The sequence below is a fragment of the Mchenga conophoros genome, linkage group LG11 (genome assembly GCF_057382185.1).
Source record: "Mchenga conophoros isolate Kocher_MC1m ecotype Shallow Benthic linkage group LG11, M_conophoros_male_GT1.1, whole genome shotgun sequence".
Lineage (NCBI taxonomy): Eukaryota > Metazoa > Chordata > Actinopteri > Cichliformes > Cichlidae > Mchenga > Mchenga conophoros.
The window spans coordinates 12,879,489-12,906,179 of NC_140536.1; the positions used below are offsets into that span (position 1 = coordinate 12,879,489).

At 43.0% G+C, this 26,691-nt stretch overlaps 1 protein-coding gene and 1 pseudogene across 2 annotated transcripts; one reads left to right on the forward strand and one right to left on the reverse strand.

The window, feature by feature from the left end:
* Positions 1-3,236: 3,236 nt before the first annotated feature.
* LOC146563708 (uncharacterized) lies at positions 3,237-5,941 on the forward strand (annotated as a pseudogene).
* A 5,492-nt stretch (positions 5,942-11,433) lies between these two features.
* On the reverse strand, positions 11,434-26,631 carry LOC146563709 (uncharacterized). Of its 2 annotated transcripts, none has more exons than XM_085290962.1 (5): positions 26,498-26,631; positions 26,140-26,268; positions 25,898-26,033; positions 25,133-25,453; positions 11,434-12,765 (listed from the first exon to the last, which is right to left on the reverse strand). In XM_085290962.1, the coding sequence occupies exons 3-5, from the start codon at positions 26,021-26,023 to the stop codon at positions 12,607-12,609; spliced, it is 606 nt and encodes a 201-aa protein (XP_085147088.1). In that variant the 5' UTR covers positions 26,024-26,033; positions 26,140-26,268; positions 26,498-26,631; the 3' UTR covers positions 11,434-12,606. The 2 variants fall into 2 exon arrangements, with proteins under 2 accessions (XP_085147088.1, XP_085147087.1); XM_085290961.1 differs by having other exon boundaries at positions 26,140-26,359; positions 26,498-26,574.
* Positions 26,632-26,691: the final 60 nt, after the last annotated feature.

Sequence of the window (26,691 nt, forward strand, 5' to 3'; positions counted from 1 at the left end):
CTCATGGAGCTGCTTTGCCTAACTGTAAATGTAGTGGAAGGCTGTTATCGCTGAACAAACGGGACTGTAACCTGAGCCCTTCTCATATTCCCGGCAGCTGTACAAGCCCAGCTCGATGACGGCTGAAGTAAACAGGGTTGGAGTCAGGTATCACACTCCTGTTGGAACAAAGGAGAGGGTTTGTTAGGGGGAAGATAAAGGTTGGTTAACCTTTATTTGCTGTGGCAAATCGGTTGCATTTTAAAGTATGAATACATTTGATGAAAGGTGGATTAAAAAGGAAAAAGCGTGGGAGGAGTCACTGTAACTGCCTTTACAGGAAATCATACTCGCATTCTTTACGTTAAAGCTCATACGCCCACTCACATCTTGAAGTCATTATCAGCGTCTGGATTTTTTCCACCAGTGGGAGAAAAATGTTCTGTACTCATGAACATCCTCTAAAAGGAGTTAAAGTGTCAGTTCAAATAATTTAAAGGTAAATACAAGTAACTGGTAGACTGGGGGAAAATAAATACTACAGTGGAAACAAATGAAAAGCTGTTAAATTGAGTAGGAGCTAAAAGAAGTCAGATTGAATCTCACCGAATCTTAAATATAGCATCCGTGTAACCAGCACATGCAATTTTTCCTCAGTCAGTACAGCTTTAAAAATTCTTATGACAATTCCAGTCTGTGATTCTCCTTTTAAAGCCATTTAAGATATTTCCCAAGCGCTGTTAAACAGCAAGCATAGTTTTAACATAGCCTTTTCTAAATATCCTGGTTTTATTTTGGATATTGTAGAAACAAAACTACAACAAACAGCTGTGTGTTGTCATTTTCAACAGTCCCACACATCCATTCTTTCTTGGCGACTCTCTCAAGGTCCCCACAAATTTGCAGTGTGATTCTAGTCAGGGCTTTGTGCAAGCCAGTCAGTAATACTCCCATTGGTTTTCTGGAGGTACTTCTACAGGAGCGACATATTTTGTGGCTCTTTGTGTTGTTGGAATACAAACCCAGACCCAGATTTGTGCTGAGTGCTTGCATTTATTTCTTTTTTTCTTATTTTCACATGTCCTTCTTTCTTCATGTTTCCCACAGCATAATGCTCCCACCACTGTGTTTCACTGTGGGGACAGTGTTCTTTGGATCGTACACCTCTCCCTAAGAATGATCTCTGTGGCCAAAGAGCTCCAGTTTCATCTCATCTGACCAAAGGACCTGTTTCCAAAGAGAACCAGACAGTATAGAACAGTATGCTAAGGATGACCTTTCTCCTGGTTGTCAATATCATACTTCAATCTGGCTTCAGTCAAGTGAAGATTTTCTTGATCTTGCAGTCAATTCTTGTGCAAGGTTTTAGTGACCGCCTTCTTTGAGAGGACAATTCATGACTTGGCTAAGTCATTCACTAATGTCTAGGCAGTTGTTCTTGAGACACATTTCACACTAGTTTTCTTTCCAGAGTCTTTGAAATGTTTCACTTCCTGCTTATACCAGGCTCATTCTATAACCATGTGTGACTCGCCTTGAATTTCTTAAAAATACTTCTCACTGCAGTTCTTACACTTGGAAATGCTTTGACTACTTTGTATAGCCATCTCCGACTGTGTTAGTGTTAGAGTCAAATTGTTAAATGTTGCCATTATTGTACTTACATTTGTAAGTCTTAGTTCAAACAAAGACATTCCTTTGTTTCTGACCCCCGATGACGAGCCAGAACCATGCAGGAGCGCTGACGGGCTTCAGCCTGGGTTGAAGCCCGCCAGCGCTCCCCAGGACGATGATGACGTGCTGGACATCGGCCTGGACATCCATGGTTTGTCGGAGGATGAGCAGGAGAGCTCATTGTCGGCCCAATGTACTGCCGCTGCTGCGCCGGTCGGCCACGATGACACCTCTCTTTTCTCCCTGTTTCGCCGTGCTGCTGAGAAGCTGCAGGTGGACTGGCCCTCGCCTCCGCCAGCTCAGAAGCCGTCGCGGTTCGCGGGGTTTTTCCTCCCACCGGAGCCCGCAACGGCCAAAAACTGCCTTCCCATGTTCCCAGACTTTCTCTGCGAGCTAACAGCATCATGGGACAAACCTCTGTCTACCCGCGTCACTGTGCCCGGCTATGGACAGTACATGGAATTGGACGGCGCTGAGGGGGCTGGCTTAACTAACCCACCCCCTATAGAGCCGTCTCTGGCTGCTCATCTGGCCCCGTCCCATAACCATGGTGTCGGCGGCCCCGCAACTCTGCCGTCCAAGCACTGCAGATTCTCTGCTTCGCAGCTGGAGAAGATTTATCGAGCTCAGGCCGGCACTGCTCGCGCCATGAGCTCTGTCACCATGCTCCAGACGTACCAGGCAATGTGCCTGGCGGAGCTCGGATCGCTGGTTCCTGATGACAGCCCGCTGGCACCTCTTCTTAACGAGGTCAGAGTCGCCACAGATTACATCCTCCGTGCGTCTCGCTGTGCAGCGCTCTCCCTGTGCAGAGGGATGGCTTCGACAGTAGTGGCGCAGAGGCACCTGTGGCTGACCCTCTCTGACGTCCCGGATAGGGTCAGGGCTGTATATCTGGACGCACCAGTGTCTGCGGCTGGGTTATTCGGACATTCACTTGAAGCCATTCAGGCTAGATTCGATCTGAGGAAGAAGCAGACGGAAGCTCTGTGCGACATCATCCCCAGACGTCAGCCGAAACCCAAGCCCGCAGCTAGCTCTCACAGGCCCGCCGCTCCTCTGCCGACTGGCAAGAGACCGGCGCCCACTGCTGAAATGGGTGTGCCGCCAGCGAGAGCACATCCTCCGGCCCGAGCTCCACGCCAGTCGGCCTGGAGCAAAGGCCCACCCTCGGGCCCCCGGCGGGACCCGACGCCCAGGAGGAAGAAGCCTCAGCCCTCCTAGCTGTGGTTTCGAGTGGAGAGGGGGTCCAGCAGCAGGGAGACGCTGTTTTTACCCCTCTGTTGCCGCACAAGAGGTGCCGCTTAAGTTCTGTTCAGGTTGTCAGCCCCAGAAGGCGCTGCACTTTCCTAACACTGTCTCCCAAGCACAAAACCCCTGCACACAAAATGCCTCAGGTAACTCCCTGTTCAGGTGTGTTAAATGTTCAGGTGACCACATCGAGTGTTCCCGCTATTTTTCATTGTTGTGCCTTAGAAAAGGTGCCTCCAACAAAATGTATAAATGTACATGTTTCCATGTTAAAATCAATAAAGAGGGTTGTTTATTCTCAAACAATCACAAATGCTCAGCCTGCAGGCAGAATGTGCCAGGTCAGGCAGGTGATGCAGTCCCCTGCAGACACACTGGGGGGTGACGACACACTGGGGGGCGACAACGCCCCGCCGACGGTCAGCCGGCTGGCTGCTGACTTCCCTCAGTGCTGCGCTTGCGCCCCCTCTCCATGGGTGCTGCGAACTGTTGCCATGGGTTACCGGTTGCAGTTCCGGGTCAAGCCGCCTCGTTTCCAAAGAGTCGTAAACACGACTGTCAACACCGAGGCGGCCATGATACTCAGAGAGGAAATAAAGGCGCTATTGCAGAAAAGAGCAATACGAGTGGTCCCCGCTTCGGAGACAGACAAAGGTTGGTACAGCCGTTATTTTGTTGTTCCGAAAAAAGGGGGAGGGCTTCGTCCCATCCTCGACCTGCGAGTCTTGAACACGTATATACGAACGTACAGGTTCAAGATGCTAACACTCAGACAGCTCTTGAATGCGGTCGGCTCGGGAGATTGGTTTGCAACAATCGATCTAACAGATGCTTATTTTCATGTGGCTATACACCCGAAACACAAGCAGTTTCTGAGGTTTGCATTCGAGGGCGTAGCCTACGGATACCTAGTGCTGCCGTTCGGGCTGTCGCTTGCTCCTCGCACCTTTACGAAATGTGCCGAGGCAGCACTAGCGCCCCTCAGAGAGAGAGGAATCCGCATCTTAGCCTACCTAGACGACTGGGCTCTCGTAGCTTGCTCCAGAGAGCAGGTAGAGACACAGCTGTTGCTGGTTCTGTCACACATTCAGACACTGGGGTTCTCTGTGAACTTTCAAAAGAGCTCGCTAATCCCGAGTCAGCAGATTACTTTTCTCGGTTTGGAAATATGCTCGCTTTCCAGCCGCGCGCGTTTGTCGGAGCACAGAGTGGCCGCGTTTCATCGCTGCCTCGCTCAGTTTCATTTGGGACGCAGACTGCGTTTCCAGACGATATTAAGCTTGTTGGGCATGATGGCATCTTTGATCGCCGTAGTGCCACTTGGACTGTTAAAAATGAGAGCGTTTCAGCGCTGGACTCTCTCTCACCGTTTGTGTGCATCGCGTCACCTCTGGAGGAGGCTGCCGGTAACCGCGTCTTGCATGCTAGCTCTCAGTCCTTGGAGGGAGCCCGGGCTGCTCCTGTCTCGCTCTCTGCTGTTATGGTGCAGTGTTCATTTTCTCTCTCTAAGAGCCACCCATGTCCCGGGCCACCTGAACCTGGGGCCCGACCTTCTCTCAACGGGGGGGTCCTCTGGTGAGAGAATGGAGGTTACACCCTTTAATAGTGGCTCAGATTTGGGACTTATTAGGCAAGGCGCAAATAGATCTTTTTGCTTCCAGGGTAAATACTCACTGCCCCCTGTTCTTCTCCATAATCGACCACGATGCACCCTTGGGCTTGGACGCGCTAGCGCACCAATGGCCAGACGTGCTCCTGTATGCATTTCCCCCAGTGGAAATGATATCTCCAGTTCTAGAGAGAGTGCGTTGGCATTCCCTCTCTCTGATTCTAGTGGCCCCTTGGTGGCCCGCAAGGTCGTGGTATGCAGAGATAATCAGCCTGCTAGCAGCGAGTCCTTGGCAGCTTCCTCTCTGCAGGGATCTCCTCTCTCAGGCGGGAGGAAAAGTGTTTGATCCGCACCCAGATCTGTGGCGCCTTTATGCTTACCTGCTGAGAGGTTAAACTTGATTGCTAAGGGTTTGCCACCTAGTGTGATAGCGACAATTCAGAGCGCTAGGGCCTCATCTACTAGAGGCTTGTATGCTTACAAATGGCGAGCCTTCGAGCAATGGTGCCAGGACCACCACATTCTCCCATTTCAGTGCTCTATTGTGGATGTTTTGACATTCCTGCAGGAGCTGCTGGATAAGGGCCTTTCATTTTCGACAATTAAGGTTTATTTGGCAGCTATATCTGCTTGTCATATTGGCTTTGACGGGGTGACACCAGGTGCACATCCCCTCGCCATACGTTTTCTGAAAGGAGTTCGCCAGCTGAGGCCCGTGCTTAAGTCCAGTGTCCCTGCTTGGGACTTGTCTTTGGTGCTGGAGGCCCTTTGTAGCCCCCCGTTTGAACCCATTGAGTCTGTGGATATGAAATTTCTTTCATAAAAGACTGCATTACTTCTCGCTTTGGCTTCGGCAAAGCGAGTGGGTGACCTTCATGCGCTCTCTGTGCATCCCTCCTGCACACAGTTCTCTTCTGATGGCCACAAGGTCGTATTGCGTCCAAATGCTGCCTATTTTCCCAAGATCATGCCTGCATCTTCTAGCTCAATGCAGTTTGAGTTGCTGAGCTTTTGCTCCCCTCCTTTTGCATCTGAGGAGCAGAGGAGGATGCATTCTCTTTGTCCAGTGCGTGTGCTACGCACCTACATTGAGCGCACTCAGAATGTGCGTTTATGTGACCAGCTGTTTGTCTGCTTCGCTAATCCAAATAGAGGTAGAGCTCTGTCGAAACAGAGGCTGTCCCACTGGATTATAGAAGCTATCTCACTGGCATACGGCTTGGTCTTGCTTTGCCCCACGGGGTGAGAGCTCATTCCACCAGGGGGATGGCAACCTCATGGGCTCTTTTTAAAGGGGTGCCTGTAGCTGATATTTGTGCGGCAGCTAGTTGGGCATCACCGCACACTTTTGTGCGGTTTTATCGGTTGGACGTTACAGCCCCTTCGATGGCTCATGCTGTCCTTTCTGCTGGGTCTACCATTCACTAAGGATGTGGTGGTCCGATTCCAGTTCGGTGGCTGCTCTGTGGGGCGTGTATATATGTCCCATACTTATGTGTTGTACCGAGTAAATCGACTGAAAGGGAACGAATAGTTATGTCTATAACTTCTGTTCCCTGAAGGAGAGGAACGAGGTACAACACAAGGTGGCCCCACTGAGCAGTTTGGCTTGGTGAAGAGCGGCTATCGAACTGAGGGATGACTGTGATGACAGCGGCTATATGTGCAGGCGGGGCCATGCGCGTGTCATCACACGTCATCTGCCTTAAAGGCGTGATTAAAGGTTTCTTCAGCCAGGACACGCGAGGGCGTGATATCCCATACTTATGTGTTGTACCTCGTTCCTCTCCTTCAGGGAACAGAGGTTATAGACATAACTATTCGTTTTACAATGGGTGTTTGTGGAAACTGGTGAACAACAACTGGTGCAACAGTGCGAACGTTGTTCCTCTCACACGCTCCTGCACACCAAATCTGGAACTACTGTCCATCATGTGTCGTCCTTTATATCTACCTCGGGAATTTACATCGGTCATTGTAAGTGCCGTTTATATTCCACCACAAGCGGACACGGTCACCGCCTTATGCGAGCTGCATGAGGCACTCACACAGCACCAGACACAACACCGGGACGCTGCGCTTATTGTGACGGGGGACTTTAATAGTGCCAACCTCAAACGCGCAGCGCCGAACTTTTATCAACACATCACCTGCCCCACCAGAGGTGAAAGGACACTAGACCACTGCTACACTACGGTCAAGGACGGCTACAAGGCACAATCCCGCCCTCCGTTTGGCAAATCCGATCACCCCGCCATCTTCCTCATGCCAAAATACAAACAAAGGCTGAAACAGGAAGTTCCGGTTCAGAGGAAGATCAATCGGTGGCCGCGTTAAAGGACGCACTCGATGACGCAGACTGGGGCATGTTCAGAAACAGCTCCGAGGATGATGTCAACGTGTTTACGGAAGCAGTTGTGGGATTCATCGGGAAACTAGTGGATGATACCGTGGAGACAAAGACTATCACAACGTTTCCCAACCAGAAGCCGTGGGTGGATAAAACCATCCGCGACGCTCTGAGATCCCGCACCGCTGCCTACAACACGGGACTCACGACGGGGGACATGGACCCGTACAAAGCCGCGTCATATAACGTGCGGAGGGCGGTGAAAGAGGCGAAGCAGCGCTACGGGAGGAAACTAGAGTCACAACTCCAACAGAGTGACTCTAGGAGCCTGTGGCGGGGACTAAGGACAATAACGGACTATAAAGCACCAACAACCGGTATGACGAACGCGGCCGTGACTCTGGCAGACGAGCTGAACACTTTCTATGCTCGCTTCGAGGCTGCAGCTAAGGACTCCAACAATGCTAGTGCTAGCGGCGCTAACGGCTGCAGACAAGAAGATACTGCCAGCACCGGAAACGTTCTCGTCATCTCCGAGCATGAAGTAAGGAGAGCCGTCAAGAGAGTGAACACCAGGAAAGCAGCAGGACCAGACGGCATCCCAGGTCGTATCCTCAGAGACTGCGCATACCAGCTAGCTCCTGTGTTCACTGAGATATTCAACATCTCTTTATCTCAGTCAGTGATCCCCACATGCTTCAAAGAGTCCATCATTGTTCCTGTCCCGAAGAAACCCCACCCTGCTTCTCTCAATGACTATCGCCCTGTAGCCCTCACCTCAGTAGTGATGAAGTGCTTTGAACGCCTGGTCAGAGACTTCATCATTTCTTCACTACCAGACACACTGGACCCACTACAGTTTGCTTACCGTCCAAATCGTTCCACAGACGATGCCATCTCTCATCTCCTCCACACATCACTCACTCACTTGGACACTAGAAGGGGGAATTATGTTAAAATGCTCTTCATAGACTACAGCTCTGCATTTAACACCATAATTCCCTCCACACTCACCACCAAGCTGGAGCATCTGGGACTCAGCTCATCTATGTGTCAGTGGATCTCCAACTTCCTAACTGGCAGACCACAGGCAGTAAGGATGGGCGGACATGTCTCAGCCTCCACCACTCTCAGCACTGGAGCCCCCCAGGGGTGTGTTCTGAGCCCCCTGCTGTACTCTCTGTACACATATGACTGTGTGGCCACTACCAGCTCCACCACCATCATCAAGTTTGCTGACGACACCGTCGTGGTGGGCCTGATCTCTGATAACAACGAGACGGCCTACCTGAAGGAGATTAGGAATCTGGAGAACTGGTGCCAGAGGAACAACCTCCTTCTAAACGTCAGTAAGACAAAGGAGCTGATAGTGGACTTCAGCACTAAGCAGGAGAGGAACTACCAGACCCCCGTCATCAACGAGTGCCCAGTGGAGAGAGTGGACAGCTTCAAATACCTCGGAGTTCACATCACGCAGGACCTGTCATAGTCCTGTCACATCAACACCGTGGTGAAAAAGGCCCGACAGCGTCTCTACCACCTCAGACGCTTGAGAGACTTCCAACTGCCCTCCAAGGTGCTCAGGAACTTTTACTCGTGCACCATAGAGAGCATCCTGGCGGGAAACATCTTAACCTGGTTCGGGAACAGCACCATGCAGGACAGACGAGCTCTACAGAGGGTTGTGCGGTCAGCTGAGCGCACCATCCGCTCCGAGCTCCCTGACCTGCACTCAATCTACAGCAGGCGGTGCTGGACCAAGGCCAGGAAGATCGTGAAGGACCTCAGCCACCCCAACAACAGACTGTTCTCTCTGTTGAGGTCAGGAAAGCGATTCCGCTCCCTGAAGACCAACACAGAGAGACTGAGGAGGAGCTTCTTCCCGCAGGCGATACGGTCTCTCAATCACACACCACACAGTACTGACCCACACATATGGTTCTTACACACACACTGGACTTTCTGGACATTGTTTTCACTTCATCACTTAAATCACTTTAAGCATATTTGCACTGCACAAGACATAATGTGGATTGCACAACACTGGTTACTATATTCTTCATTTCCAGTTAATACTTGTACAGCTGCTGTTATTGTGAGTACAGGGAGTGCAGAATTATTAGGCAAATGAGTATTTTGTCCACATCATCCTCTTCATGCATGTTGTCTTACTCCAAGCTGTATAGGCTCGAAAGCCTACTACCAATTAAGCATATTAGGTGACGTGCATCTCTGTAATGAGAAGGGGTGTGGTCTAATGACATCAACACCCTATATCAGGTGTGCATAATTATTAGGCAACATCCTTTCCTTTGGCAAAATGGGTCAAAAGAAGGACTTGACAGGCTCAGAAAAGTCAAAAATAGTGAGATATCTTGCAGAGGGATGCAGCAGTCTCAAAATTGCAAAGCTTCTGAAGCGTGATCATCGAACAATCAAGCGTTTCATTCAAAATAGTCAACAGGGTCGCAAGAAGCGTGTGGAAAAACCAAGGCGCAAAATAACTGCCCATGAACTGAGAAAAGTCAAGCGTGCAGCTGCCAAGATGCCACTTGCCATCAGTTTGGCCATATTTCAGAGCTGCAACATCACTGGAGTGCCCAAAAGCACAAGGTGTGCAATACTCAGACACATGACCAAGGTAAGAAAGGCTGAAAGACGACCACCACTGAACAAGACACACAAGCTGAAACGTCAAGACTGGGCCAAGAAATATCTCAAGACTGGTTTTTCTAAGGTTTTATGGACTGATGAAATGAGAGTGAGTCTTAATGGGCCAGATGGATGGGCCCGTGGCTGGATTGGTAATGGGTAGAGAGCTCCAGTCCGACTCAGACGCCAGCAAGGTGGAGGTGGAGTACTGGTTTGGGCTGGTATCATCAAAGATGAGCTTGTGGGGCCTTTTCGGGTTGAGGATGGATTCAAGCTCAACTCCCAGTCCTACTGCCAGTTTCTGGAAGACACCTTCTTCAAGCAGTGGTACAGGAAGAAGTCTGCATCCTTCAAGAAAAACATGATTTTCATGCAGGACAATGCTCCATCACACGCGTCCAAGTACTCCACAGCGTGGCTGGCAAGAAAGGGTATAAAAGAAGAAAAACTAATGACATGGCCACCTTGTTCACCTGATCTGAACCCCATTGAGAACCTGTGGTCCATCATCACATGTGAGATTTACAAGGAGGGAAAACAGTACACCTCTCTGAACAGTGTCTGGGAGGCTGTGGTTGCTGCTGCACGCAATGTTGATGGTGAACAGATCAAAACACTGACAGAATCCATGGATGGCAGGCTTTTGAGTGTCCTTGCAAAGAAAGGTGGCTATATTGGTCGCTGATTTGTTTTTGTTTTGTTTTTGAATGTCAGAAATGTATATTTGTGAATGTGGAGATGTTATATTGGTTTCACTGGTAAAAATAAATAATTGAAATGGGTATATATTTGTTTTTTGTTAAGTTGCCTAATAATTATGCACAGTAATAGTCACCTGCACACACAGATATCCCCCTAAAATAGCTAAAACTAAAAACAAACTAAAAACTACTTCCAAAAACATTCAGCTTTGATATTAATGAGTGTTTTGGGTTCATTGAGAACATGGTTGTTGTTCAATAATAAAATTATTCCTCAAAAATACAACTTGCCTAATAATTCTGCACTCCCTGTATATATATATTTATTTATTTATATTTCTTCATACATTCTTATATAGTTCTATACTGTTTATTTTGTTGTACAGTTATTTTATTTTCAACTTTAATTTATATATTTTATCTTATTCTTTCCCAGTTAAATTTACCCTTCATTCTAATTTGTGTTGTACAGTTATTTCATTTTTAACCTTAATTTTTATATTTTATTCCTTCCTAGTTAAATTTACACTTTTTAATTTTTTATATTTATTTCCTATCTTATTCATAGCCTTTTCCTTTTTTTTTTTCTTTAGGTCACGAGCAGTTGTCTAAGCATTTCACTGCATATCGTACTGTGTATGACTGTGACAAATAAAATTTGAATTTGAAACTGCGTGTCACAGAAATAAAAGGCTGCAGTGGAAGCTGGTTCTTCGAAGTGGTCTGACACCAAGGGCAGAAGGGCTGCTCTGAGATCCTTCCCTTGCTAGCATGTGAAAACCGGTTGAGCTGCTCTGTCTTGCTTTGTTAACAGAAATAAGTCTAAACCAGTGGGACCTGTGGAAGTGCAGGCCCCGCTCAAGTCTAAACTTGTTGTTTTGGCACGATGCTTTCTCAAATGACACTCAGACCCTTGAGGTTTTTATACCGTGTGTACATTGGAAAATAAAACCCATCGCTGGTTTGTGTTATGGTTTCTAGGGGGGTGGGGGAGCTAATAATATCCACTCAAATCATTTTGTTTTTTTAATGGAATAATTTTGTAGTTGTGTATTAACAGAAACAGTTTTCTTTAAAATGCACCTGTACACCTGTAAAATAATGTATTCAACAGTTAAGCTGCAAACTCACTTATTCCACAGTTGTGTTCCCAAGGTTTCTATGGGAAGGCTCTGAAACTGGTCTGATAAAACTCATCCAATTAAACAACACAAACATTTTTCTCATGACATACTTCAACTTTATTTATAAAGAAATTTGGTATACAGTCTTAAGCATTGGCTACAAAGAAAACACAGAGCGCAACAGAACACCAGCGATACCTACACAGAGCGAATTGGAGCCCGACTGAACTGCTCCTCATAATGCCTCAACTGTTTCTACTTTACTGCTGATTTCGTGAGAAGCTTTGCACTCCTCTAAACAGTCTATGACATCCTGTTTAAGATTGCAAAACTGATGATCAACAGACTTCAGTCTTCCACTGTTTTTCAGCATGGACAAAACACATGTCTCCATCAGTGAGGAATTTTAATGTTCGTAAACATTTTAGCCTTTTAATACTTTCACAAAACTCAAAGTCAAACTTTAATCTCACAACCTAAAGTTGTGATAATCATTTGCCATTTAATCATGAAACATAAACTTTGTATGGCATGAATTCTGCTTGTGTAATGACAGCACAATAAACTCTCATTCATAAGGCATCAAAATTGAGAAACAAAACCCCATACATGTCAAAAATGTGACGATAGATGCGTGATAACATACAAAAGCAAATCATAAGCAAAATAACTGATTAGTAAATATGAATCTTTGGCAATAGATGCTAGTCTTCACACTGCTGAAGAGTAATGGGTTGCAGTGATTTGGATGTATTCAGCAAGATCATAACAATAAATTGCCAATCACTGTTGATAATAATTTGATTAACTCTGTAAGACCCAACCCATCAAAAAATAACCAGAAAAAATTCAAATTGTTTTGGAACTGAGATGTTTAATAACCCTTATAACCAAATCCACATTTTCTGTGCTATATTATGTTGTTTATGAGATATTTATGAGATATTTTCTTTGTATCACATTTGATACATTGGGCGTTTTTGACAATTTTTTGTTAACAACAATGTTAAATTTAGACTCTTTTAAAAAAGAGTTTTGTCCATAACATTTTAAAATTATGGAAGGTATTGATTATGTTGATGAGAAAGAGGGCAAATATGATACAAATGCCATTATAGGGTTAACGTCAAAGATTTTTCAGCACATTAGGGGCCACAAATTTAAAAAGTTTCCAATAAAACGTCATCCTGAAAGCCAATAATGTTCCTGATATGATCACATAACCTGTTTCTGAGCATGAAGAGGCAATATAGAAAAAATGTTAAATCAGTATTTGCCAACGGCATTTATCACAACTGCCACATAAACAATTGTGAGGATCAGGCCAGCAATACCGAGTCCCAAAGCCACATGGTTCAGTGTCCTGGCTGTCCTGCTGCTCCGCTCCGCTGACATCCGATCGCCAACGTGGTTGGATTCCCGAGTCTGAAAGTGATAAGGAAGAAAAACAAAGCAATTTGGTTGTTGTTGCTGCTCTTGGTTGTTGGACCTCCACTGATGATACTTGTTTAGAGCTTAAAAACCCAGAAAGCATATCGTTAGCTTCATAGCATAATTGCCTAAGTCAATGACTTAGGCACTTATGCTATGAAGCTAACGATATACTCTGATCTTCTGAAAATGGAAACGTGTGGAAGATGTAATGTTTTCCAGCAGTTTGAACATTGAGACATTCTACAACCGTCAACATTCATAATGTAAAGAAAATTATTAAATTACATAATAAAAAGAATGAGAAGTAGCATAGCCACGCAAGCCAGGACGTTTTACATTATCTCAGTAAGAATTCCAAACCAAGTTTTCCTGCTTGATTATCAGAATCAGAATACTTTATTAATCCCGAAGGAAATTATAGGTTACAGCAGGCAGCACGCTAATGGCGCATGCACACTTACAAAGGAACCTTCTGACCAAACTTACACAAACAACACATTGGGAAGACATGTCAGAGAGGTAGGCTGATAGGAAAGGATGTGTATTGCTGTTCTGAGTTCTGGTTCAGGTTTTCATTTCCCTATTTGGAGTTTTTGGTTACATTTTGGCTTTAGTATCCTGGTAAGAACTGGTTGTGTCCCTCTGTGTTCCCTAATTTGGATTTGTGTTAGTGCGTGTGCCCCTGCCTCTATCATCATGTTTACTGTGGGGATTTCTATTGCTGTGTGGCATTGCTTGCTTGGTTCCTGTTTTACTTTCACAGTCAATTGTCTCTTCTAACCGTCGTGATGTTTTCCCATATCTCATTCCCCATTGGTTTCCTGTGAGTCCCACCTTCCTCTTCCTCCTTTCAAATTGCCCGTTGCTCCTCCTAATGTGCCTCAGATTTACCTTGCCTAAAGAAATTGTGTCTCATATGTACGTTTCTAGTTACATCCTTTGTTGGATTTTTGGGTTCTCCAGTTTAGTACAAACCCTTTTGTCAAGTATTGTTGGCATCCTATGATTCTGCACTCTGCATTACTCTGTAGTGGACATGCATCAAGTTCATTTTTTCTCATCAGCCATCTCATCCTGCATCCTGTTCCCTCTTAATGATGATGTAAACAAAGATTATTTTTCACTTTGGAAAATTTGAAAACGGAGTATTGAGGAACTGATGCATGCACTTTCAGAAACACAAAAGCTTAGCAGTAACTCTTCACAAACACAATCATGGCACAGAACACTCTAAATTACTGTACCAACTGTTATGTTGTTAGAGGTGTGGCAAGAACGTTTAACTTACGGAAAACAAGCTGACTGTTGAGACTGTGGAACAAATGGCCCATGACGGTGATATGCACACACTGAGAAGGAACTCTATGTGATGATTACTACTTATGGGTAAACTGTAATTTGCGAGCAATTGCTGTTTAAGAGCCACACTGCAGAATATTTACTGAGGCAATATGAAGCACTCCCATCGTTTTATCTCTTAAATAGAAGTTTACCAAGAGTTTTAATCCAATATTTACTCCATTAAAAAAAAAAAAAACATTTTAGGCCACATGAAAACTTAAACTGACATGTTGGGACAACGTGGGAAACCACAGGACTTTTAATAAAATAGGAAACAACAGACCAGCTGTTGTTAGCATACTTTATTCAGTACTTAGACTGGACCACACCTATCCTCCATCTTTATTTTGAGCTCCCACTAAAAATGCTGAGGAGACATCTGCTTAATGTTTGTCTAATCCATTAGTTTAAAAAGTACCTTGAAGCCTTGAAGACTAATAGGGGCCACAACATACAAAAACAACATCACATTGCATTCAGTGACTCTTACAACTAGCAATCGAGCACAACCTCATCAAGTGAGGTTGTACACAAGAAAGCAAAGGGCTGTTTTCCTACAAACATTTAAGAACCACAGAGTCATCTCTGCTGCCAATTAGGGGGGGGAATTCCTACAAAAGCCAAGGAATAAAACATTAAAATATATTCTTATGGTGATATTACAGCTGAATTATTTGTAGGAAGGAGCTTGGCTAACAGGATTAGACAGTCCATTCAACAGAACAGCAGGCCCAAGGGAAACAAACTAATCTGATAAAAACACAGCCCAAACTGGTTTGTAGAAAGGGCAGCCTTTCTACAGACTAATGCACTAATGCACTAGTGCACTAGACTAATGCACTAGTGTCCCAAAATCGAGAAAGTGCTCTTTGAAAGCACGGCTCTCCTTTCCTTCTGACTAGCTTGCCTTGTTGTAGGTTAGACAGTATAATCTGTGTGCCGTCTCAATGGAGGGTTATCAGTGTGTCTGCCCGTGCTGCTTCTTCGTCTTCTTTCTGCATGGGATTTGGTAACATTGCAGCAAGCAAAGCTGAACGCAGCTGATAAAAAAGTCTGCATAGTTTTGCCACAATGAAATGAAAGCAAAGTGACGGGCAAAGAGTAGTTTAGCTAGCTTATTCAGTGAGTTAATATTGTTCAGATGTTCTTGTTCTGTCTCTGTCTTTTCAACCTACAGTTTACCAACAGTTTAGAGATTTCCTGGAACATGTACAACATCCTCAACACATCTTAACCACACAAAATGTCACTCACCTCTGTGAGCCATCCGAATCTTGTGGTAAGGCTAACAGCAGGGGGGTTGAGTGGCATTTTACTCTTTAACAGTTTTATGTATTTGTGGTTGAAACTCAGAAGCATATTTCTATGTTAAACACGTACCAACACGTACATACTTGTGATATATATGGAGTCATGGGAAAAAACGTTTTCACAGCCTTTTGGCCAAAGGTCAGACTGTTCAATACTCAAAGAAATTAAAAACTAATAATACAACAACAACAACAATAATAATAATAATAAGAAAATTCAAGAGCCAATGACAGTACAATTAGAAGAAACACAGCTTGTATGGAAGGGTTGCCAAAAAGAGTCTTTCCTCTCTAAAAATAAGATAGCAACAAAGCTTAGGTTTGGAATTTTCACAAGACTCCTGGAAAAATGTCTTTTGGATGGACAAGCACAAAGTAGAGATGGTTGTTACGGTCATAATGCACAGTGCCATGTTTGGGGAAAACCAAACGTGGCATATCAACACAAACAGCTCATACCAACTGTCAAGCACAGAGGTGTGGAGTGATGATTTGGGCTTGTTTTGTAGCTATAGCATTTGGGCATAGCTCTAAAGTGATTCTGTTTCCCACACTACGCCGCCACAGTAGAACTTGGGGTTTTTCATTATCTGCCAAATCACAAATCTGTCTGCGGGCAGGATGTGGACCTAAATGTACTCAGAAACAGGAAGCTAACAGTTGCGTTATTTGCTAAAACACTCTTTGTAAGAAGTAAACTTTACAAAAACAAAACAAGAACCTCAAACATGAACTAACTAGACTCAGGAAACTAAAACTAGGAAGCATAGACTAGGAGAGTGGAACTGGGAACCAGAACTTCACCAGAACACAGAGGGATGAGACACAACACGGAGAAGGTGTGGATGACGTTAAAGATGTGACACAGACAGAGAGAATCGCAAGGCTTAAATACACAGACTGACAACGAGAGGATAGGGAACAGGTGATAACACAGCAGGAATAAATCAGAGCTAACAAGACACAGGAAGCAACGCAGACCAAACGCAAGACACGAAAACTTAACACAAAGACATCAGACACAGCAACAGGGAGGGAACACAGATGTGGGACCAGGACAGGCACAGAGACACAGAACAGGAGCTAAAAATACAAAACAGAAATCAAACCCTAAGAACAAGAAAATCTTAAGAATTAATCTAAAACATAAGATAACAGTATTCAAAACCAGTGAGTCAACTCAGGACCACGACAAAATCTCAAATTGAACTTTTAAAAACCCAATTGTTTTTTTCTTCATTACATTTGCAATTTAACTTGAAATAAAGATTGTATTTACCTGCATTATCATAATTATTTTATTATTATAACTAAGTGGCAGGTGAAGGTTCAGATAACACTGCACAAAAATAGGTGCTACACAAATACCTGTGCGTCTACTTAAGTGACAATTGTATGTGCTTTTCGCACTGCTCTGTTGCCCTGCTTTTAGATTTGTTAGCGATGACTTTAAATAAATAAACTTTTTACAGTCAAATATGCCAAAAGTTTTAGACATCAGAAAGGAAAGGGTTAAAACCGGATTCAGTACACTCAGTGATGAATTCTTACCTCACTGCACAGCTCTAATCAATGTCTTGCTAACCACTTATCATGGTGAAAACAAAATAATCTCTCATTAGATCTTTTTCACATCTTTCTACAGTTCTCCTGTCATCAACTGTTATTTCATTTAACCGAGTGAACGTAGAAAAGACGCCATTCACATCTGTCAAATAACATTTTCAAGTAAGTTTAATGTAATGTTCAGATAGAAAAGTGGTTATTTCTCTTTAGAAAAAAAATATAATGTAAAAAAACAAAACAACCAAACAAAAAAAACAGCTTCTTGTTGCTATCAGGTAGTTGGTCACACTGATCTGAGTAAAGTCCTGTCGGAACAAATATTTACTTTGGCTTTATCGGTTTTGGTGACTACAGACAGTTTTACATGAAGATCCTTTTACAGAATCAAATCTAATTTTCTTTAGTGTTGATCAAACATTTTACACTTTAATATTTAAATTTACCTCAATCAGATGCTACAGAGCACCTGACATTACAGCCAATGACCAGTGTTTGCCTTTATGTTGCTCTCTGTAGCTCCGTGGTTAAACACAAAACTGTCTCCACTTTGATTTCAATACGTAACATGACAGTTCAGTAACAAGAAATGCCATGTTAGACCAAAAATAAATTTGTATCACATTTTAATGTGACACAAACTAAAATGTATGCCACATTTTAAGGTCAGCAAGAGGAAATAACCTTAAATTCCAGTTCAAATACATCACCCCTCTGCAGAAGAATTAGCTCATCTGAATGTTCACTCATTGTAAATAAGGGCTTCTGAAGAAAATGCTGGCATTTGGGGAATGTTAGGGAGTTTTTATTGTTTTACTTGCTTATGCTTCAAAAGTTATGTTACACATATTTCACCAGACACAAGAGATCAGTACAGAAATACACATCTGCAGAAGTTGACTTGCATTATATTATTCTTAGAAATTGACTTGCAACACACATACTTTGTGACACACACACACACACACACACACACACACACACACACACACACACACACACACACACACAGACAGCATCAGGACCTGCGTAACAGGAAATGTGATTATATTTGCATATTGACGATGTAACCTATAAAAATAAACGAATACTGCAGTTCGGTGTGATTTGCTCTGAGCTTTTCACCCATGCCGCACGTTGTCAATCTTAAGTGTCTCAGTGTTGTTTATTCACCTGACTGTTTGTTAACTGTAAATCTCTGACAGGGAAACAAAGAGCTGTTTGGTGATGCCTTCACAAAAGCAGGCAATGCCCTTGAGCTGAGGTAACTGACTGCTCGAGCCTGATTGCGACAAAAGTGGGGATTTTTGGAAAGCCCGGGGGCATGTAGTGCTACTGAAAGCTCCACAGTATTTTGTCATAAAGCAATTAATTCAGAAAAGCTCACAGAAAAGGAAGAAAAACCCGGAACTTTTCCATTAGAAAGAATGGAAACAAACACGAATCACCGTTACCTCAAATTGTTCATAACAACAAGCCACAAGCTGTTAAGCCCCTGTTGCAACTGGCGTTGTTGCTTTCACAAACAGCAGCGTGCACCAAAACCTTTGGTCTTTATTCCGCTGGTTGTGCACCTCTCAGTGTCTGTCACCTCACACATGTGGTGTGGCAGGTGGTGCCAGGTTGAAGACATACAGTGGGGCAAAAAAGTATTTAGTCAGCCACCGATTGTGCAAGTTCCCCCACTTAAAATGATGACAGAGGTCAGTAATTTGCACCAGAGGTACACTTCAACTGTGAGAGACAGAATGTGAAAAAAAAATCCATGAATCCACATGGTAGGATTTGTAAAGAATTTATTCGTAAATCAGGGTGGAAAATAAGTATTTGGTCACCTCAAACAAGGAAAATCTCTGGCTCTCACAGACCTGTAATGTCTTCTGTAAGAAGCTTTTCTGTCCCCCACTCGTTACCTGTATGAATGGCACCTGTTTGAACTCATCATCTGTATAAAAGACACCTGTCCACAGCCTCAAACAGTCAGACTCCAAACGCCGCCATGGCCAAGACCAAAGAGCTTTCGAAAGACACCAGGAAAAGTATTGTAGACCTGCACCAGACTGGGAAGAGTGAATCTACAATAGGCAAGCAGCTTGGTGTGAAAAAATCAACAGTGGGAGCAATCATCAGAAAATGGAAGACATACAAGACTAGAGATGGCACGATACCACTTTTTTATGTCCGATACCGATACCGATATCATAAATTTGGATATCTGCCGATACCGATATGAATCCGATATAGTGTTTTTTAATCAACAAAACTGTTTTTTAAAATATCTTGCTGCATTTTGCAAGTCTGCAAGTTCATACTCAAGTTTAAAACAACAACTACACTAAAGCTATTCTGTTATACCTGTATACAAAAAAAATATTTCATAGTTCAGCAATACTGATCAATCTAATAAACTTAAACCTACACCATCCTCCCTATTCTGGTATTTTAAAGAGTACTTAGCGTAAATATTAAGCAACCTAACTAATAGGGTTCCAACTCCCAGCAACAACAAAAATAAATAAATAAAAAATAGGGAACCACCCCTCACGCGCCACCTCATGATGCTTAATCGACGTAATCAACCTTAATTTGATGCAGTGTGAAAAAAAAATGCACAGAAATCAATTATTTTTCAAGAAATATTAAATAGATTCAACATCTTTCTTCAACAAAATTGCAGACTGCACAGATGGTACCTTCCCAAAGGAAAAAGTACTATAGCTTACTAGGGTATATATATTAGACTTAATAGTCACTATGTACAGTAATTGACTTCTATTCATTTTACATCAAATTAAAACTTTGTGTGTCAGATAATTATTTATTAAAAGCTAGACATTTTAAATGAGAATAAGAAAGAAAAGTATGTCTTTGTGCCCCCTTTTCCCAGTTAATGCCCTATCGGCCCCCCTGGCTAAACTTTGCTAGATCCGCCCCTGCACAGTTACCAGCGTCAGCTACGTAGAAAAAGATCCTGGTGTAGAAAGTAATATTAAATAAATTCTAACAACAGCTTATCAAGCTTAAACGTGCTGCTGTTGTTCAGCCGCTGGTTTCCTCTTTCTGGTGCAAAGTGGGCCAAAAACAAAGAGCCGATCAGCTGATCATTAAGCAGTTTCATGATTGAAGTAGCAGCCGGAGAGCGAGAGGCAGTCGCTCGTTAAGCTTAACGCAGGAATGCTTTACAAACATTCAGAGATGGACTTACACACTTGCTTTACTTCTCTCGGGGATAACTTTGTCGGAGATGAAATGCCAGGTTGCTAGCGAAGCTCCAAATGCTATCCAGACCACAGGTCCCGCATGCCACAGCCGCTCTATCACGTGATGCATACTGCTCCGACGTGCTAACGTTCTGAGGTGAGTTACGGCGTGTTGCAAGTTTTGTGAGGTGCTTTCGTGATATTTAATGGATCGGATTACATTTTTTATTTTTCTCCGATATCCGATCCAGTAATTTAGGTCAGTATCGGACCGATACCGATACGTAATATCGGATCGGTCCATCTCTATACAAGACCACTGATAATCTCCCTCGATCTGGGGCTCCACGCAAGATCTCATCCCGTGGGGTCAAAATGATCATGAGAACGGTGAGCAAAGATCCCAGAACCACACGGGGGGACCTGGTGAATGACCTGCAGAGAGCTGGGACCAAAGTAACAAAGGTCACCATCAGTAACACACTACAACGGCAGGGAATCAAATCCCGCAGTGCCAGACGTGTTCCGCTGCTGAAGCCAGTGCATGTCCAGGCCCGTCTGAAGTTTGCCAGAGAGCACATGGATGATACAGCAGAGGATTGGGAGAATGTCATGTGGTCAGATGAAACCAAAGTAGAACTTTTTGGTATAAACTCAACTCGTCGTGTTTGGAGGAAGAAGAATACTGAGTTGCATCCCAAGAACACCATACCTACTGTGAAGCATGGGGGTGGAAACATCATGCTATGGGGCTGTTTTTCTGCCAAGGGGACAGGACGACTGATCCGTGTTAAGGACAGAATGAATGGGGCCATGTATCGTGAGATTTTGAGCCAAAACCTCCTTCCATCAGTGAGAACTTTGAAGATGAAACGAGGCTGGGTCTTCCAACATGACAATGATCCAAAACACACCGCCCGGGCAACAAAGGAGTGGCTCCGTAAGAAGCATTTGAAAGTCCTGGAGTGGCCTAGCCAGTCTCCAGACCTCAACCCCATAGAAAATCTGTGGCGGGAGTTGAAAGTCCGTGTTGCTCGGCGACAGCCCCAAAACATCACTGCTCTCGAGAAGATCTGCATGGAGGAATGGGCCAAAATACCAGCTACTGTGTGTGCAAACCTGGTAAAGACCTATAGTAAACGTTTGACCTCTGTTATTGCCAACAAAGGTTATGTTACAAAGTATTGAGTTGTATTTTTGTTATTGACCAAATACTTATTTTCCACCCTGATTTACGAATAAATTCTTTACAAATCCTACCATGTGGATTCATGGATTTTTTTTTTTCACATTCTGTCTCTCACAGTTGAAGTGTACCTCTGGTGCAAATTACTGACCTCTGTCATCATTTTAGGTGGGGGAACTTGCACAATCGGTGGCTGACTAAATACTTTTTTGCCCCACTGTAAGTGTACCATGTCTTCAGGCACATGCTGCTGTAAATGCCATAAAATTGGTTTTACTGCTGTTTCAATGATTTGTCAGTACTGAAGCTAAGAGATTCACAGATTACACAGAGGCAGATTAAAAACAAAAATAAATCAGTGGGCATTCTCCATATTGCCAAAATGATGAGATCCTCATGACCGCGTGATCACCAACAATCTGAAATTCCTCAGCTTGACAAAAGAGCCAGTGTCTATGAGAAGAACTGCATTATTATGTCTAATGTAGACCAAAACGACCAGCCCCAACACAGAGATACTGTTTCTACAAGACAACACCAGACAAAGTGTTAGACCCAGCGGCTGTGATATAGTAATGGAAAGAGGTGGGGCTGCTATAATGCCAACTTTGTGTAGGCACAGACAAAACAAGGGCCAGGATGCGTGAACCTGCAGGAGAGACGAGGAAGACAGAGAGGGAGACATCGAGGAGTTCATGTTCTTCCAGCACGAACTGAAAGTGTGTCTATGCATGATTCGGGAGAGCAACAAATCATCAACCTTACATAAGTGCCCTTTATGAATGTGAGAGTGAATGAATAGTGGTATTGTAAAGCGCTTTGAGGGGTCCCGAAAAGCGCTATAGAAATGCAACCCATTATTATTATTATTAAATGCTAAAAGAGGCCGAAATAAGCCTTGAGTGATTAATTTTAAATCTTCTGCCTTAAAGCATAAACTTAGTGAATAGAGTTTGTTGATCTTATCGTGCCTTTGTCGTATCCCAGCATTTGATGCTAATTTTTTTCATATTTAATCCGCACTGGTCAATATAGATGCCTTTTTAAAAATTGTATTTATTTATTTTTAAGCAATAATCCTACAATGTTATGTAATGGTAAAAAATATGTTTTAGTTTTATTCTAATTAGGTTCACAACAGCAACTGTGGGAAACTGTGGACAACCACAATGTAAATACTGAAAGATGCATGTGTAACATTTTAAAAATAACAGCTCGGAAGCATCTGCTGCTTTGGAAGGTATGTGTCGCGAGTTATAATTAGCACAGCATGACATGTGTAGTCTCAGCCATAACTTTAACAAAACCTAGCACAAGAAATTTAGAAAAGCTTAAAAGCTTAATGACTCTGTTTTTTCATCTGTCATTTTCTTTGTCTCAAGAAAGGCTAAAAAAAAAAAACAACAGAAAATGCAGGGCAATATGCACGCTTTGTGTTTCTGTAGGCTTCTGAATACTGATGAAAAAATAAACATAATATAAAACATTGTGCACAGTCACATAGAAGTGCATTGCAAGTCACTATGGCAAAAACATTTACATTAAAGCTTCAGAAGTCACCTTTATTTAAAAGTGATACTCTGCAGGAGTCTCTGCGAATGCAGTAAAATGTAAGGTTATTTTTGGCCTTTAACTACAAACATGGAGGAAGCAAGGGTGTCTTTTCCATCCTGTAAGAATCAACTACCACAACTTCCAGAGACAACGTGCATGCAGTAGCACTCTAATGAGACCGTGTTAAAAAAGGCATTAAAGAGGGCTGTTCTGCTCATTTTCACCTCCATATTTGTATTCCTGGACTAATTGTTGTAACTTTGAACAGTTACTAAAACTAAGATTTGTTCTAGTACAGCTATAAAGCAATGGCTTTAAGCACATCCTGCTTTATAGCCCTTCTTGACACTAATAATGACCATATTTTACAAAATAATCATCATATTGTTTTCAATACCACTTAAAACCAGGGACCATAAACTCATCAGAAAAGGCTTTACTGAGACCATGGATAAAGGGAGCCGTAGACTGTTTTCCCCATATATTCCTGTTTAACAATATTTGTTACCACAAACATAAGAATTGCCCCCTGCTGGCTGGAATAAAGAATGCAACTTCCACATTGGATTCACTTTGAGACCCCTTTTATTTGCAGCCTACGGAAATTCTTTTTCTGTCCCTTTAAAGCCCCTCAGTAAAGACCTACTTTCTTTTAATTGCTCTTAATTGCAAATGACAATTTTTCAAATCTACAGTTATGTCTTGGAGCCAGAATCTCGACTCTACCAGAATACAAAGAGCCCAACGTCAGCAGCAACAACGATTACAGCAGGACGTGCCTGTAAATATTGCATTCACTTATTGTGGTGGATTTAGTCCCTGAATAACTGGGATGGTTGTTGTTGATGATCTCTGGTGAAACGCTCTGCAGTGCAAGGGTTTCACTTGCATTCACTTGCAACGCCTCTTTGCTGCTCACTGTGTGCCTCAGAGGAAATTATGTGGGTCTATATTCAATTACGCCGGTAATTACAGCTGCCTTCTTTCAAATGCAAGTGAAACCCTTGCACTGCAGAGCGTTTCACCACCAGCGTGTTCTTACTGCTGAGTTTTCCCACAATGGTTATCTACTCTACTCTCTCTCTGTCTCTGTGAAAGTCACACCTGCTGACTCGAAAAGACAGCCAGCTGTTTTATGATGGCCACACCCAATGCAGCCACTACTTACTCTTCTCCCTGCCCTCTGCAAAGACATTCAGGTCAATCAAGTCCAAAACCAACCATTTAAAAAGCCATTCGTTCCAGATGGAAGTAAAAAGCAATACCCATCCTCCCCTCCTCAAGACTGTGGGTACAATATTTTTTGTTTTGTTTTTAAACATCTCGCTCTCATCTCTCGTGCCACATTGGATATGGCATCTTTACTTATTCCCCTAGTCTTTTTGATTTCCATGTGAATTCTTGTCACACAGTTATTGCACATCTTTGCATCTTTCACTTCTCCTTTTCTCTGCACAAATTTTTACACCTTCTGGTAACCTAAGCATGTTCTCTAATCTGGTTCCCACGCAGTAACATGTGGGTGTTAGATGTTGTTCTGAACAGCATGGTTTACTTTAATACCTCAATGAACTTTATACTGAATGTTTTAAAACTATGGAGGGCTAAATGTGCTAAAATAAAAATAAAAAAAACTGCGTAAATAATAAATGAATACATTAAATTTATCATTAATTAATTAACATTTCAATTTGTTTAATTAAACATATCTTTAAATATTCCACTTTTTAATCAATTACTTCATGGTTCCTGTCCTGGAGTGCACCATAAAATTATTTTAAAATGTAAATTCTTGCTGTGGCTTTTCAACAGACCCCAACATCTAACAGCAAGTCAACACAGATTATCCAAGGTACTGAGTTGATGCAGTGTTACAGTCAACTGAATTGGTGCTGGTGTGGACTTGATGTAGCCAGGTCTCCCAAAATACATTATAAATGAAACCACAAGCATCAGTGGTGGAAGAAAGCCACCAGAACTATTAGTAATCTTTGAGTTTATTATTTTGATTATTAGTAGAATTATTATTTATTCCCAAATTTAATTACTTAATGACAAATTTAATTTATTATTTCATTTCATTTTAGAACTCTTGGAATTCTTTAGGTATCATCTCATCTCCTTAAACAAACAGCTTTATGATGTGTATTTATTGCAGTGCAACAGTCCATGAAGAATGAAAAACTTTCTTTTTTGAGACTCACCAAGATGGAGAAGATAAGGGCAGCAATTCCAAGTGGCAGGCAACAGCACAACATGGTGAAGATGGAGTAGCCCAAGTAGTCATTGACGGGGTTAGTTAGAGGACCCTGAGCCACATACACTGTGGGCTGGACCACGACAGTACCCTGCTGAGGTGCAGGGTACTGTCCACCCATGGGATGAGCTGGCTGTCCATATCCTGCCCCTGCAGGCTGTCCATATCCTGCCCCTGCAGGCTGTCCATAACCTACTCCTGCAGGCTGTCCATAACCTACTCCTGCAGGCTGTCCATATCCTACTCCTGCAGGCTGCCCGGGATAACCCTGCAGGACACAGAGGTGAAATAAGACCAACTCATTTCCACTGCAAACGAAACAGGTGGTTGAAGTGGGAAAACCGGTTGGATAAGTGATTTATGGAAAAACGAGACTGTTGTTGATAGAGGTTAAATATAGAAGGAGTACATCTTACCTCGTCTTTAGATCTCTCTCTCTCTCTCCATATTATATATATATATATATATATATATATATATATATATATATATATATATATATATATGCAGCTAACCAACTCAGCAGGATGAATATCATAATAACACAACCGAACGAACCGATGGGAAAAGTCATGATTACATGATAACATTGTTTAGCAGTCTATAGGTAAATAGAGAAAATATAACTAAAGTTTTTATTGGATTAAATACCTCTCTCTCTCTCTCTTTTTTAGATTGTCTTAAAAAATGTGTCTTTAAATGTGCTGGTTACCTGCAGTGGATATCCAGGGCCAGGGTTACTGTCGTCCTGGTAGGGTGGAGGGGGCGCTTGGCCCATGGAGGACTTCTCACTGGACCATCCCGCTGGTGGAGCGCATGGGTGTTTCCCCGAATCCATAATGCAACTTCTAGGTTTTCACACAAAAAAGAAAGTCAGCCTTGTTTTTTTGGCGCCGGGTTCGCGTATAGCTTACTTCTCTAAAATATTTAATTTTTTTTTTTCCTTTTTCTTACCAAGCCCTTTTGAATTTTACAGCTGAACACGGTCAGCTACACGTCGTAGTCCTATTCCAAACGCTTGACAGTCAGCGTAGCCCCTCGTCGAGCATTGCATATCACACTTCCGCTTTCAAATTAAAAGAGCTGCGGAGCATATTCGCGGTTTTATTTTATCTTGTACCTGCTCATGCCGCGGTATTTTTGGTCTTGATCAATATTGGTCATAATGAGAAAACTGAAAATACAAAAGTAAAACAAACAAACAAACAAACAAAAACAGCTGGGTCTGTACTCGATTTCACAACTTGAATTTGATTATGGTTTTCAAAATTAAATGTCTTATAGTTAACATATAAATGTAATTTACACGCACCTAGGAAAAATGCATAGGACAATGTGCTTCAAAAGGTCCCCCTGCGATGCTCAGGTCCTGCTGTAATGTAATTTTAGTCCGTCGTTAGGTGGTTGCCAGGCAAAGTGGGTGCGTCATGATTTGTCATGGTAGGGATTATGGTTGGAGTTAAAGTGACGTGATGCTTTAAGATAAGTCTTGGGTTCATACATGTT

Bases quoted from the DNA above. Each gene is read 5' to 3' on its own strand.
- LOC146563709 (XM_085290962.1), bottom strand. From the start codon at position 26,023: ATGGATTCGGGGAAACACCCATGCGCTCCACCAGCGGGATGGTCCAGT. The intron at 25,454-25,897 runs GTAACCAGCACA...TGTGTCCTGCAG, and splicing joins GCCCTGGATATCCACTGCAG to GGTTATCCCGGGCAGCCTGC. The intron at 12,766-25,132 runs GTGAGTCTCAAA...TATCACTTTCAG, and splicing joins CCCTTATCTTCTCCATCTTG to ACTCGGGAATCCAACCACGT.